The sequence below is a fragment of the Sminthopsis crassicaudata genome, chromosome 4 (assembly GCF_048593235.1).
Source record: "Sminthopsis crassicaudata isolate SCR6 chromosome 4, ASM4859323v1, whole genome shotgun sequence".
Lineage (NCBI taxonomy): Eukaryota > Metazoa > Chordata > Mammalia > Dasyuromorphia > Dasyuridae > Sminthopsis > Sminthopsis crassicaudata.
Window position 1 is genome coordinate 313,861,481 of NC_133620.1, and position 14,374 is coordinate 313,875,854.

General features: G+C 37.3%; 1 protein-coding gene across 10 annotated transcripts in view; it reads right to left on the minus strand.

Moving 5' to 3' along the window:
• TMC6 (transmembrane channel like 6) overlaps nucleotides 1-14,374 on the minus strand; it is a 50,481-nt gene that overhangs the window by 19,139 nt on the left and 16,968 nt on the right. For all 10 annotated transcript variants that reach the window (XM_074260249.1, XM_074260246.1, XM_074260250.1 and 7 more), the window contains 8 exons: nucleotides 14,248-14,334; nucleotides 13,522-13,680; nucleotides 11,883-11,988; nucleotides 11,595-11,691; nucleotides 4,244-4,504; nucleotides 2,141-2,331; nucleotides 1,209-1,353; nucleotides 359-514 (listed from right to left, as the gene is read on the minus strand). In XM_074260249.1, coding sequence (XP_074116350.1) covers nucleotides 359-514; nucleotides 1,209-1,353; nucleotides 2,141-2,331; nucleotides 4,244-4,504; nucleotides 11,595-11,691; nucleotides 11,883-11,988; nucleotides 13,522-13,680; nucleotides 14,248-14,334 — 1,202 coding nt within the window. The remainder of the gene's footprint in view (nucleotides 1-358; nucleotides 515-1,208; nucleotides 1,354-2,140; nucleotides 2,332-4,243; nucleotides 4,505-11,594; nucleotides 11,692-11,882; nucleotides 11,989-13,521; nucleotides 13,681-14,247; nucleotides 14,335-14,374) is intronic.

Genomic DNA, 14,374 nt, shown 5'->3' on the forward strand with positions numbered 1-14,374 from the left:
ATAAAACTGTTATCTTGTGCTTTAAGGTTTGCAAAGCACTTGACAAATTATCTCAGAGGAGACTAAAATAAAGAATGGAAGAGAAAGAGAGGGAAAAGAAAGAGTTGAGGTACACGGAGAAGTAGAAGAATACTAACGATGCCTTGGGTGACCATCAGAAGCTGATGCTGGGCCCACAGTTCAAGGTTCAAGCTTCCAGAGCAGAGGACAGTTGAAGACATGAAATGGAAGGAACCCGAAGAGGAGGAGGAAATCCTTAAAATGGAGCCTCTTTTGAGCAGTCCGGGTAGGCCCAGCCCTCACTCCCAGCCCCATGCCCCTTCCTAGAATCAAAGTAACCGAAAGTTGGAGGACTCACTTCATGCATGAACTCTGAAAATGAGTAGACAGCAATGGCACAACCCAAGGCAGAACCTAGGGACAGCAACCACACCAGAAATAGCACTGTCATTTGTCTCAGTCTCCCACACATACTTCTTGGATGTTGCTTCAGCTGCCACTCAGCCAACAGCTCCTGCCAGGAGGAACACAAGTCAGTCAGTGCCCATAACCCTCTTACACCATAGCAAATTCATATAAGTACCTCACTTTTACAAAGAAGGGAGGGAGGAGCATCTCCTCAATTATACTCCTACTCTGACCTTTAGGAGAGCCATTTCAAGAGCTTTAAATTAACCTCTATTCCTTTGTGTTTATCTTTGGACTCATGCCTATTCTGTGCGTATGCCATCTCCTTAACTAGCCTGGAAAGTCCCAGAAGGCCAAGCAAGATCTTGTTTTCTTTATTTTGTATATTTCCCACAGTGCTCAGTACAAAAAAGGACTTCCAACTGTTAGAATTGACTGAATAATCCATCTGGACTTAAAATTCCCTAGCATGAAGAATTCCTGCCAATTCCTTCAAGATAGGTGGAGACACATCCCTGCTTAATGCCGCTAGCAGCCTACACTGGGGAAACCAGCATAAATGCATTTAGGTTTCATGCATTGGAAGATCTGTCCAGAAATTTAATTAAGCCTGTTATCTGTAAGCTCTTCTTTTCAGCAGTTCCAGCCTATAACTTCCTGTCTTGTTTTAGATATCAGATGATAGGGAGAGGCTGAAAGTTATTTGGGTTGGTGAGTCATGGGATGGGATGTGTGTGTGTGTGCAGGGATCTCTATAGCAGGAGAAAGGACTGATCCCAGCAATCTCTGGCCCCATTCACCTTCAACTGAGTCCTAATGTTATCATGTTGTAGGCGGGAAGCCCATTTTTGTGTGACATTGTAGTCCCAAGAGCAGAAGACGGTGATGGCGTGGACTCCAAGGGTACTGCCCACTCGATAGCTCTTCCCAAAGGAACGAGACATGCTAGGGAGAGAAGGAGATTCACGTGAGTTAGAGTGAAGGGGCAAGGGAGAAGTTAGCAAAAGGAGGCAAAAGAATAGCAAGGGACTGAGTGGGGGAAGTTCTGATCTGTCTTCATAAAGACAAATAAAACTATAAGGAGCAGGTAAATATTGCTGAGGGAGGATTGGTATAAGGAAAGATTTCCTAACAATTAGAACTAGGCAGCTGTGGTGCAGCAGATAGAGCACCAGCTTTGGAGCCAGGAGGACCTGAGTTCAAATCTAACCTCAGATACTTATTAGTTGTGTCCCAATTGTTTAAAAAAAAAAAAAAAAACTATCTAAAAGTTAAATATATTTCCCTAGAAGTTGTAGGTTCTCCTGTCCCAGAGGTTTTCAAGTAAAATCTGTTTGTTGTTCAGTTATTATCAATCGTGTCCAACTCTACAAGACAAGGGATCTTCTTGGGCAGAGATAGTTAAAACTGAGACATAGAGGGTTACATAACTTGCCTAGGGTCACACAACTAGTGAGAGATTTATCTCCAAGCCTGGCACTCTTTCCACTGTGCCACCTAACTACCAAGTAAAATCTAAAGAATATTATTATGGTGTGTTTGTAAAGGAGGTCCTTTCCTCTTCTTATATTCTGTAATTGTGTCAAAAGTGGGGGAAAGAGTTAGCAAAGTGGAACAGGATAGAAGACAATTTTGGGGTAAATAGGAGGAAAGTGAAGGGAGGGTAGATAGAACAAGATACCAGATGAGGAGAGAGTGGGTCCATGCAGGAGCAGAAAGGGCCTCTCCTTACCTGTATACCAGAGTGATGCAGGTGATAAAGAAGGAAAAACCAATGGTAAAGAGATAGGCCAGGGGCATATTATATGGCAGATGGACTGCATTTGCTGGACAGTGGTCACTGCTCTGATGGGAGGAGCACGGTTGATTCAAGGTGAAGTTGCTGTAGTAGCCATAGTACATCACTGTGTGGGTGAATGGTCCCTGCAAAGGAGGAGGTAAAACAGCTCAAGAGGAAAATCAGTGGACCTTCCTCTGCCCAATTCCACCCATCCCATCCACAACCAAACTGAGTGGGAAAGCAGGAGAAGGAAAAGGCAATGGTGGGCAAGAATACAGAACTGAGAGGGAAATTAAAAAGGAAAGACCCATATACCTGGGCCAAAGGTAAGGCCACTAATGACTACAAACAAGAGGAAACAGAATCCTAAGTTTTCAGGGTGGGAAGGTAGCTCAGGAGTCATGTAGCTCAGCTCTATCCAAAACAGAAATTCCTTCAATAACATCCTGGACAACCTCCCTATGGTGACCATTCTTCTTTTAAATAATTGCTTATTGTTATAAGGAAGTTCTTTGTTATGAGTTGGGAATTATCTACCGGTCACTCCTACCTCCTTTACCTATCCTGCCCTCTGGGAATATGCAGGAAGATATTGATCCTCCACTAATACATTGTTGGTGGAGTTGTAAACTGATCCAACCATTCTGGAAAGCAATTTGAAAGTATGTCCAAAAGACCATCAAACTGTGCATACCCATTGATCCAACAGTGTTTCTATGGGGCTTATATCCCAAAGAGATCAAAAAAAGGGGGAAAGGACCCACATGTGCAAAAATGTTCATGTCAGCCCTTTTTATGGTGGCAAGAAACTGGAAACTGAGTGGATGCCCTTCGGTTGGAGAATGGTTGGGTAAATTGTGGTATATGAATGTTATGGAATATTACTCTTCTATAAGAAATGATCAGCAGGATGATTTCAGAAAGTCCTGGAGAGACTTACATTAATTGATTTTAAGTGAAGTGAGTAGAACCAGGAGATCATTGTACACAACAAGGTTAAATGAAAATCAGTACTGATGGATGTAGCTCTTTTCAACAATGAGATGATTCAGATCCAATGATCTTGTGATGAAGAGAGCCATCCACACCCAGAGAAAGGACTGTGGGAACTGAGTGTGGGTCACAACATAACATAATGTAGTAAGATAATTGTATAAATATGTATACATATATTGGATTTAACATATTTTAACATGTTTAATATATATTGGATTATTTGCCATCAAGGGGAGGAGCACAAGGATTTGCAAAGATCAATGTTTGAAAAATTATCCACGCATATGTTTTGAAAATAAAAAGCTTTAATAAAAAAATTTAAAAAGAAAAAAAAAAAAAGAAAAGAAAAAACTTCAATTTAAAAAAAAAAACTGACAACATATACTAGAATACAAGTGCTCACAAATGGTCTTAGAAAAGTTGGAAGTGGTATTGCAATAAAAGGTATCCACAAACAAACAAAAAGAAAAAGGTTTAATAAATAAATAAAAACTAAAAAAATTAAAGAAATTTGATACTTGATCTAATTCAAATGGCAAGCTTAAGAATCCTTAGTCTCTCCTGAAGCATCTTCTCTAAACCAAGCAGTACTTTCTAAAAAATACTCATATAGCATATTTCTAAGTCCTCTTGCCATCCTGGTTGACCCTCTTTAAATGGCATCTTGCTGGGATGCCAATAATGCAACATGCAGAACATAAGAAAGCTCTCCAGATATAATGTGACTATTGGTACTTTCTCTTTGTCCTGGACGCTCTGGATCTATTACATATCATACTCTATAGCTATCATGTCATATGGTCATATTATGTCATACAACCAAGACTAAATAAGTATATTAATGGCTTGCAATCTACAAAAAAATATTTTTCCATATGTACTATTTCCTAAACACATAAAGTCCAAATCCAATCTGTTATTTCCATTTGCAAGGGGGTAAAAAGAGAATAAAAAGTACTTGAATGGAAGGGAAAAGATGCCTTCCTATACATAACCCAGTAGATACATGGGGAAAGGAGAGGCTTTCTTACTCGTAGGTACAAGAGAACCCGTACTCACCCCTCCAGTGAAGAGCTCCAGGCCTGTGAATGACTGGGAGATAGAGGATTCTGAAGTGGGGGGGAAGGCCACCTGCACGGCCACAATGAAGGGCAGCAGGAGGAGGAGGAGCAGGATATTGAAGGAGACTAAGGTCTTCAGGAAAAGGAAGTAGGAGAGCACACTAGAGCCAAACTGGCCACTGATTTGCTTCAGGGAGTAACGCCAGGGCTTTAGGGCATACAGACCAGAGAGAAGACCATACCACAAGCTGCGGAAAGCCTGTGGGAACAAGAATAATGTTATTAATAATAATAATAATAATTTGTTACTGCGTCAAGGTTTGCAAAGTGCTTTAAAAATGTGATCTTTCTTGATCCTCCCACCAACCCTGGGAGATAGATATTATTATCCTCATTTTACAGAATAGGAAACTGAGGCAGACAGGGTAAATGACTCTTCTAAGGTCACTCTGGAGTAAGAGTTTGAGGATGAATTTGAACCTGACTTCAGGATACCACTAGGTGGGTCACTCATGTAGTACCTCTAGATCCACAGTAGCAAAACAGGTTAGGGAAAATCCATTTTAAAGTAGTACTTGAGGGCAGAGATATCTTAGGGAAAAGCTCAGACTCAGACTCAGACTCAGACTCAGAAGACTAGAGTTCCAGGCCCAGTCCCATTACAGACTGACTTGCTATTATTCTCTTAAATACTCTGGGCTACAGTTGTCTTACTTAAAACAGAGATTTATTCTTTCTAAAGAGCTTTGAAAAGGCATAAACTGTCCTAGACTCTCTCAAAGAAAGAGGAGATGGTGCAAGGTGAAGGAGGCCATGGGACTATTTTTGTCACAGAAAGCTACCTAGGCCCAGGTGGAGCCAAAGGTGACCAAAGGCTCCAACATAGCATCAGTGAGAAGCTGCATTTTTCTATTTAGAATTGCTAGCATGGGAACCAGAGCCTATTCATCTGAGCTCTCCCAAATTCCCTTCCAAACAATTTTAAAACAATGCTTCAAAACAAATTCTAGAGTGCAAGAACCAACAAAAAGATCAGGGTGAAACAATTTTCCAGCTCAAGACAAATGAGAAAGCAAGCAGGAAAGTATGTTTCACCAGGGTGAGAGTACCACAGTGAATTGCAGGCCATTGTCTGGCAAGCCAGCAGCAAGCCTTGGGGGCCTGTGTATCAGCAAAGAGGGCTTCCAAGGTGGTTAGGGGGTCAAACAACTCATCAGAAAGAGAATTACATGGGGTCTCCCTGCTGACACTGGATGCAGGACTCTTATTTTACCCATATTTTTGAGTGTCAACACCAAGATGAGGAGCATTACAAGGAGTGGGGGACCCTGGTCATACTCCCAGGATAGAATAGAATTATTTGTGGTTGCTCATAAACCACAGCACATACCCTTCCTTACATTCAATAAAAGACCATAGAAACATAGATTAAAAATTAATTTGAAACTAAATAATCTGGTCCTAAAGAATGAAAGATCAAAAAAGAAATCACAGAAACAATAAATAATTTGATTAAGGAAAATGGCAATGATGATAAAACATCCTAAATTTATTGGGTGCAACCAAAGCAGTAATTAGGAGAAAACTTATATTATATATTTATATTTAATTTATATTTATTATTATATTTTATTATTATATATTTATCAATAAGATTATTTTTTAAATATAGGAAGAAAAACAAAATTTAAATCCCCAATTAAATATCAAATTTAGAAAATCTGAAAATCAAAGGAGAGATTAGTAAAATTTGAAGTCAGAAACCCATTGAATTAAAAAATAAAATCAAGAGATAGTTTTATGAAGACAGAAAGTAATACAGATAAATTGTTGGTTAATTTGATTTCAAAAAAGGAAGAAAACCAAATTACCAGGATTAAAAATGAAAAAGGTGAATTCACCACCAATGAAGATTAAATTAAAGCAATTATTGGTAGCTATTTTGACCAATCATGTATCAATAAATCTAATAATCCAAGTAAATTAGATAAATATTTACAAAACAAAAATAATTTCCCAGATTAATAGAAGAGGAAATAGAATATTTAAATAATTCTATCTTAGAAAAAGAAATTGAATGAGCATCAATGAGTCCCCCAAGAAAAAATACCCAGGAAGAGATGAACTCACAATGAATTTTACCAAACATTTTTTTAAAGTAATTATAATACTATGCACACTAGTGGGGGCAATAAGCAAAAAAGGAGCTCTTCTAAATTTCTCTTTTAACACAAATATGGTGCTGGAAGAGCAAAACCTAGAAGAGCAAAAACAGAGAAAGAAAACATTGATGCAAAATTTTTAAATAGAATTCTAGCAGGGAGAGTACAGCAATGATGTCCAAGAATGCAAATCTGATTCTAATAGTAGGAAAACTATCAGATATTGATCATATCAATAACAAAACTAAAAGAAATTATTTGATTATCTTAATAAATGCAGAAAAAAGCTTTTGACAAAATATAACACTATGAAAAACATTAGAAAGCATAGGAATAAATAGAAGTTTTAAAAAATGATAAATAATATCTAATTTAAAATCATAAGCAATATAGCATTATCTGTATTAGAAATAAGCTAGAAGCCTTCCCAATGAGATAAGGATAAAGATATCTCTTTTCATCACTTATTCAAAATCATCCTAGAAATACTAACTATAGCAGCAAGAGAAGAAAAAGAAATTAAAGTAGGCAATAAGGAAATAAAACTATCACTCTTTGCAAATGATATGAGGGTATATACTTAAAGAGATAAAGAATCCTAAAGAATGAACCAAAAAAAATCAGGTGAAATAACAACTTCGGCAAAGTTACAAGAAAGCCATAAATCATCATATAACCAATAAAATCCAGCAGGAAGAGAGAGAGAAAAAATCCTGTCATTTAAAATTTAAAATAACTAGACAATACAAACCCATAAGAACAGTTACAAAGCACTTTTCACAAAAATAAAGTCAGATCTCACCAAATGGAAAAATATTAATTGCTCAAGCCAACATAATAAAAATAACAATTCTGCCTAAAATAAGTTTACTTATTCAATGCTATACCAATTAAACTACCAAAAAATATTTTATAGAACTAGAAAAAAACAAAGAATCAATAAAAAAACATTGTAAAAAAAGGTGGTCTAATAGTACCAGATTTCAAACTATTACAAAGCATTAATCATGAAAACATTCTGACACTGGCTAAGAAAAAGAATAGTGGATCAATAGAATAAATTAGGGATACAATACACAGAAGGTGCTGTGCTTTATAAGCAAAACAGAATTTGAATTAGCTTAGGAAAAAATGTGAGATATACAAAGAAAATCTATCCCAAATGTTCATAGGGACTATTTGTTTTTGACCCGTGGCAAAGCATTTTAAGCTCATACAGGTCTGATCAGCCACAGTCTGACATACTATATAACTCAACTCTAATATAGTGATGTCATTTTGGCACTCTTCAAGATGAAAGAAAACAACCAACCAACCAACGATTAATCTAGTCTTGGATAAACCCCACAGCTCTAAACTTTTGGGACAAGAAGTTACTATTTGACAAAAATTGCTGAAAAAACTGGAAAGCAGTTTGGCAGAAAGTAGGTAGAGACTAGCATCTCACACTATCTACCCAAAAAGATCAAAATAGATATGTGATTTAGATATAAAGGATATCATAAGCAAATTAGGGGAACATGGAATATTCATCACCGCTATACATAGGGGGAAGAAATGATGATCAAATAAGATAATGAGCATTACAGAGTGAAAATTGATGAAAGAAAGGAAGGAAGGAAGGAAGGAAGGAAGGAAGGAAGGAAGGAAGGAAGGAAGGAAGGAAGGAAGGAAGGAAGGAAGGAAGGAAGGAAGGAAGGAAGGAAGGAAGGAAGGAAGGAAGAGGAAGGAAGGGAAGGAAGGAAGGAAGGAAGGAAGGAAAGGAAGGAAGGAAGGAAGGAAGGAAGGAAGGAAAGAAAGAAAGAAGAAAGAAAGAAAGAAGAAAGAAAGAAAGAAAGATAAGAAAGAAGAAAAGAAAGAAAGAGAAGAAAGAAAGAAAGAAAGAAAGAAAGAAAGAAGAAGAAAGAAAGAAAGAAAAGAAAGAAAAGAAGAAAAGAAAGAAAGAAAGAAAGAAAGAAAGAAAGAAAGAAGAAAGAAAGAAAGAAAAGAAAAGAAAGAAAGAAAAGAAAAGAAAGAAAGAAAGAAAGAAGAAAGAAAGAAAGAAAGAAAGAAAGAAAGAAAGGAAAGAAAGATAGAAGAAAAGAAAGTAAAGAAAAGAAGGAAAGAAGAAAGAAAGAAAGAAAGAAAGAAAGAAAGAAGGAAAGAAAGATTAAGAAAGAAAGAAAAAGAAAGAAAGAAAGAAAGAAAGAAAGAAAGGAAGGAAGGAAGGAAGGAAGGAAGGAAGGAAGGAAGGAAGGAAGGAAGGAAGGAAGGAAGGAAGGAAGGAAGAAAGAAAGAAAGAAAGAAAGACACTTTCAGAAAAACCTGGGAAGACTTACATGAACTACTAAAAAGTGAAGTAAGGAGAACCAAGAAAACATTGTATACAATAACATCACTACTGTACAAGACTCAACTGTGAATGACTTAACTGTTTTTAGAAATACAACTGGGGGCAGCTAGGTAGTGCAGTGGATAGAGCACCAGCCCTAAAGTCAAGAGGAACTGAGTTCAAATCTGGGCTCAGACACTTAACACTTCCTAGCTGTGTGACCCTGGATAAGTCACTTAGCTCCAATTGCCTCAGCAAAAAAAAGAAATACAAGACACTTACTGAAAAACTTATGATGAAAAAGTATCCATCTTCAGAGAAAGAATTGATGAAGTTTGAATGCAGATAAAAGCATACGTTTTTTGAACTTTATTTTTCTTGGTCTTTTTTTGGGGGAGGGGAGTGTCTGTGTTTTCTTTCATAAGATGACTAATATAGAAATGTTTTGCATGTTTGTGTATAACATTGCCTTCTCAATGATGGAGGAAGTGAGGGAGGGAGAGAATTTGGAATTCAAAATTTTTTCAAATAAATGTTTAAAATTGTTTTTATGTATAAAGAAAAAATAAAATGATTTTTAAAAAAATGCTATTCACTTCCAGAGAAAATAACTGATAGCTATTTAATTGAAAATTTGAATGTACTTTAAAAAAATTTTTTTTATTCTTCTTGAGTTTTTGGTTTGCATTTTCTTTTGCAACATGACAAATATGGAAAAGTTTTACATGCATACAATTGTATAATCTATATTAAATTGCTGGCTTTCTCTTTTTTGTTTCTTTTGGTCTTTTTCCTCAATAGAACTTTATTTTTCAAATTATATGTAAAAAGAGGTTTCAACATTCATTTTTATAAGATTTTGATTCCCAAATTTCTTCTCCATTCCTTCCTTACCTCCCACTTTCCCAAAACAGCAAAATTTCTGGGAGGGGGCTCAAGGGAGGGGAGCTAAGCAGGAGAGGAACTCAAAATATTAAATTAAATATGCATTTAATTAAACATTTAAAATATTAAATAAATATACACTTAATTAAATAAATATTCCCAAATATTTGGAACTCACAATATTTTTTAAAAACCAAAAAACTAATATTAAAAAAAATAACTCTTTACATCCCACCCCTTTCCAGACTTCTTATACTTGACTGCCTTCCCAGTACTCTACAATCTAGCTACTCTAACCTACTGATCTACTTGTGCTTCCTCCCACACTACACTCCCATGGTCCTATTTCTCTGTACTTTTGTACTGTTCCCTCCTCCCTGAATATGCTCCCTCTTCACCTCTACATGTTTCTCTGGCTTCCTGAAAAACTAATTTTAAATACCACCTTTTGCAGGGGGTCTTTCTCCAAGTTGCTAATAACTTTCTCATTCAGGTTATCTTCATTTCCTCTGTATATAACTTAGAAGGATCTAGTTATTTTGTATATTGTTTCTCATTTTAGAATGTGATGTCTTAGAGGCATAGCCTTGGACCATGTTTTTCCTTTTCTCTGTATCCCTAGAACTTAACTTAGTACCTAGCACATAGTAAATACTTAAGTAAGTGCTTGTTGACTGACTCACAGATGTGACTACAAAAATAAAAATAAATAAAAAGGAAGTAATAGCATTCAGATAACAAGAATCATTTCAATTCCATGCAACAAAGATTTGTTATCAATGAGTATGAAGTTGAATAACAGTAACCCACAAATATAAAATCCTTTAGGGTTTACAAGGTAGCCTCCCCTATAACAAGCTAGTGAGACTGAAATAGAATATCAAGTATTCTATTTCATAGATGAGAAAATGAGGCTTGGAGAACTTACGTAATTTATCCAAGATTACATACACCTAATATTCAAACCTGGGTCTTCTGATTGGTTTTTCTTTTTTTTTTTTCCTCTTTTTTTGAAAAATAACATTTTTCAGTCTGTATTCAGAAAATATCAGTTCTTTCTCAGGAGGTAGATAGTATGCTTTATTATTAGTATTTTGGGATCTTAGATCCCAAAATGTCTTAGATCATTTTATGGCTGAGAATAGCTAAGTCATTCAGTTGACTATTATATAGAATTGCAGTTACTGTGTACAACATCCTCCTGGCTCTATTCACTTCACTTTTCATCAGTTCATGCAAATTTTTCCAGGTTTTTCTAAAATCATACTGCTTATCATTTCTTACAGCACAATAGTATTCTATCACATTCATATACCACAGTTTGTTTAGCCATTCCTCAAGTGATGGGCATCCCTCCAATTTCTAATTCTTAACTACCACAAAAACAACTTATGTGGGTCTATATATGTATATATATATATATATATATATATATATATATATATATATATATATATATATATATATATATATATATATATATATATATATATTGCTAAGGCAATTGGGGTTAAATGACTCACCTAGGGTCACACAGCTAGGAAATATTAAGTGTTTGAGGCTGGATTTGAACTCAGATCCTCCTGACTTCAGGGCTGGTGCTCTATCTACTGTGCTATCTAGCTTCCCCTTATATATATTTTTGTACAAAGAAATCCTTTTTCCTTTTTTTCTATTTGACCTAGCAGTGGTATTATTGGACTAAAGGGTATATACAGTTTTACAGCCTATTATAATTTCAAGTTGCTCTCCAGAATTGTTGGATCAGTTCACAACCCCATCAACAATGCATCAGTGTCCCAGTTTTCCCACATTTCCTCCAACATTTATCATTTTCCTTTTTCTTGATCACATTAGTAATTCTGATTGGTTTTCTACTGACTCTTCCTCTCCCTTTTGCTCCTCCCTCAAAAGCCCAGAAACAATGTATGCTTTGATGAGGCACAAAAGGAGAAAGTAAAAGTAAGAGAAAGAAGAAAATACACACTTACTATGATACAGTGATACTTGAGGCGACTACAGCAATACAACTGCGTCTGGCTGCTCTGATAGTATCTCTGTCTTCCTCTACGAATATAGATGTCCTGTCTTAAAAGCAGAAGACCATCAGTACTTCAAAGCAGGAATAGGGCTGAAGATGGAAACTATTTCTTCCAGTTGGGTAGCCCCATCCCAGTGAATCACTCTTATATACCTGGGAATTCTCCCCTTCAGGGTGACCAGGGAAGGAGAATAAGTGAAGCAATCGGGTCCAAGATGGGGTCAGGGAGCATACTAACCGGAGGCAGCGTTTCTCAGTCAGGCTCAGGGGCATGTTCTGCAGCATGTGGTTCCTCTGGGTTATCGTCAGGCCCTGCAGTTCCTCCACCAACAAACAACGCTTCTCTGTTAAGGAGGAAGGCACTGAGAGTGGAACTCAGCTCAGAGAACTGAGAACTGAGAACAATTCAAATCAATTAACTATTCCAATAATTTTAATTATTGAATTATTATTTATTATCATTATTTATAATAATTTATATTATTATATAATTTATATTCTTTGTAATTGGTATTAATAATTTAATTTCTAATTTTTCTCCCTCCCTCAAGTTTCTCTCTACTCTTACATTGTCCTCTACAACCACCAAAGTCATATTGTAAACTGTAGGTCTGACAATGTCACCCTTCCTTCCTCAATTCAATAAGCTACAATGGTTTATGATATCCTCCAGGACCAAACAGGAAGTCCTTTGCCTTGTATTTACAATCCTTTACATCTTGACCCCTTCCTACCTTTCTAGTCTTTTTTTTTTATATTACATTCTTTCTACAACCCAACTTTGCTGTTGTTCAGTTGTTTCGGTAGTAACCCCATCTGAGATTTTTCATGGTAAAAATATTAGAGTGGTTTGCCAAGTCCTTCTCCAACTTATTTGACAGATAAGACTGGTTAAATGACTTACCCAGAGTCACACAACTAGTGTCTGAGGCCAGATTTGGATTCAGGAAGATGAGTTCAGGCCCAACTCCCTATCTACTGATAATCCAATTGCCCTGGGCTAATTACTACTCTTCATACAAGATGTCTGGAATCTGTAGCTTTGACCGGGCCTCCTGTTTCTTTTCACATCCAAGGACCTTCCAGTCACTCTCTATATATAACTTGTATATAGGCAACTGGGTACCATGTGCTGGGCCTGGGATGGGGAAAACCTGATTTCAAATCCAGCCTCAGATAGTAATTTTTTTTTTCTCTTTTTCTGAGGCTGGGGTTAAGTGACTTGCCCAGGGTCACACAGCCAGGAAGTGTTAAGTGTCTGAGACCAGATTTGAACTTGTGTCCTCCTGAATTCAAGGCTGGTGCTCTGTCCACTGCGCCACCTAGCTGCCCCCAGACAGTAATTACTAGTTGTATAACTTCGTGCAGGTCACTTAACCTCTGTTTAACTTCAGTTTCCTCATCTGTAAAATGGGAACAATAACTGCCTCTACCTCCCAATATTGTTGTGAAGATTAAATGAGATAATTATAAAGGGTAAGACATAGCAAACTCTATATAAATGTTAGCAATTATTATCATATGGAGCAGCTAAATAGCACAGTGGATAAGATAGAGTCAGAAAGAATGCAAGTTTCTTAAGAGCAGGGATTGCAGATAACAATAGGGAGGGGGAAAGAGATCTAAGAAACATATTTCCATACTCTCTTTTAAAACAAAAGAAGTTAAAGGATTGTTTCCAAAAAAGGACAGAATCCAGAAAGGAGGAGCCGGGGGAATGCTTGCTAGAAGGCCCTAAAGATGAAAGCTTGAGAAAGGTGGGTGAAGGAGAAACCAGATTTCTAGGGGGCAGAACCCATGAAAATGTGATGAGATCATCTTAGCAGGTGGCTACTGCAACACCAAACAGGATGGGCTACCCCTCCTGCCAAACTCACCTTCTTCTTCCCTCGGGGTCAAGTCCAATTCCAAGTCATACTGCCGAATACTGGGTCGCGCAGAACGTGACATGTCTCTCAGCAAGGGTCGGCTATTTTTCCGCCTTAGTTTTACTGTTTGATTGTAGTACTGTGAGATAATGGCTCCCCTGCTTCGGCCTGTGGGATTGGGGGTTGAAATTGTGGAGGGAGAAGCACTTGAATTTAGGAACATTCAGGGATGAGATAGATTAACTAAGTAACTTCTGTTTCTTTTTCTCTTCTCCTTCCCCAAGCCCAATTCCCTATCATCACTTCTCATTCTTTCTAGAACTGATGCTCTGGAAGTTGCCCTCAAGTTACGATGGCAGTAGAATACTCACAAGGACATAGATATCTCTTGGTCCTTTGGAGGTTTGACTGGGGCCTCTTCCCAGAGTCCCAAGAGAGAGTAATTAGGAGGCCCTAGTTCCTGAGTGAAACAGGAAAACCTCTTTCTCAAGAGAATTCAAGGCATCATCAGCATCCAAAAAGCCTTCTATTTTTACTCCTGTTACTGAATCTTTTTTAGAAACCAAGAAAGCACTTTATCAAGATGCCAGGCAGAGCAGCAGTAGGATACAAGCTCTGAACACACATGACCCCAACTCCCACGGGTATCTCAGAGCCGGGTGAAGGACCTGGAAGGGAACAGTCTAGGACAAGCAAAAAGGCAATGGGTTTGGCAAAGAGATTTCCCTCACTCACCAATGGTTCGACTGGGCATATTGGCCAGGATCCGAAGTGTGGCTGAGCTATACTCCTGAGGAGCCCCGTGGGGCTGGGAACCTCCACCTATAAAAGAATTCCAACTTGGCCCTAAGAAGATGATGTT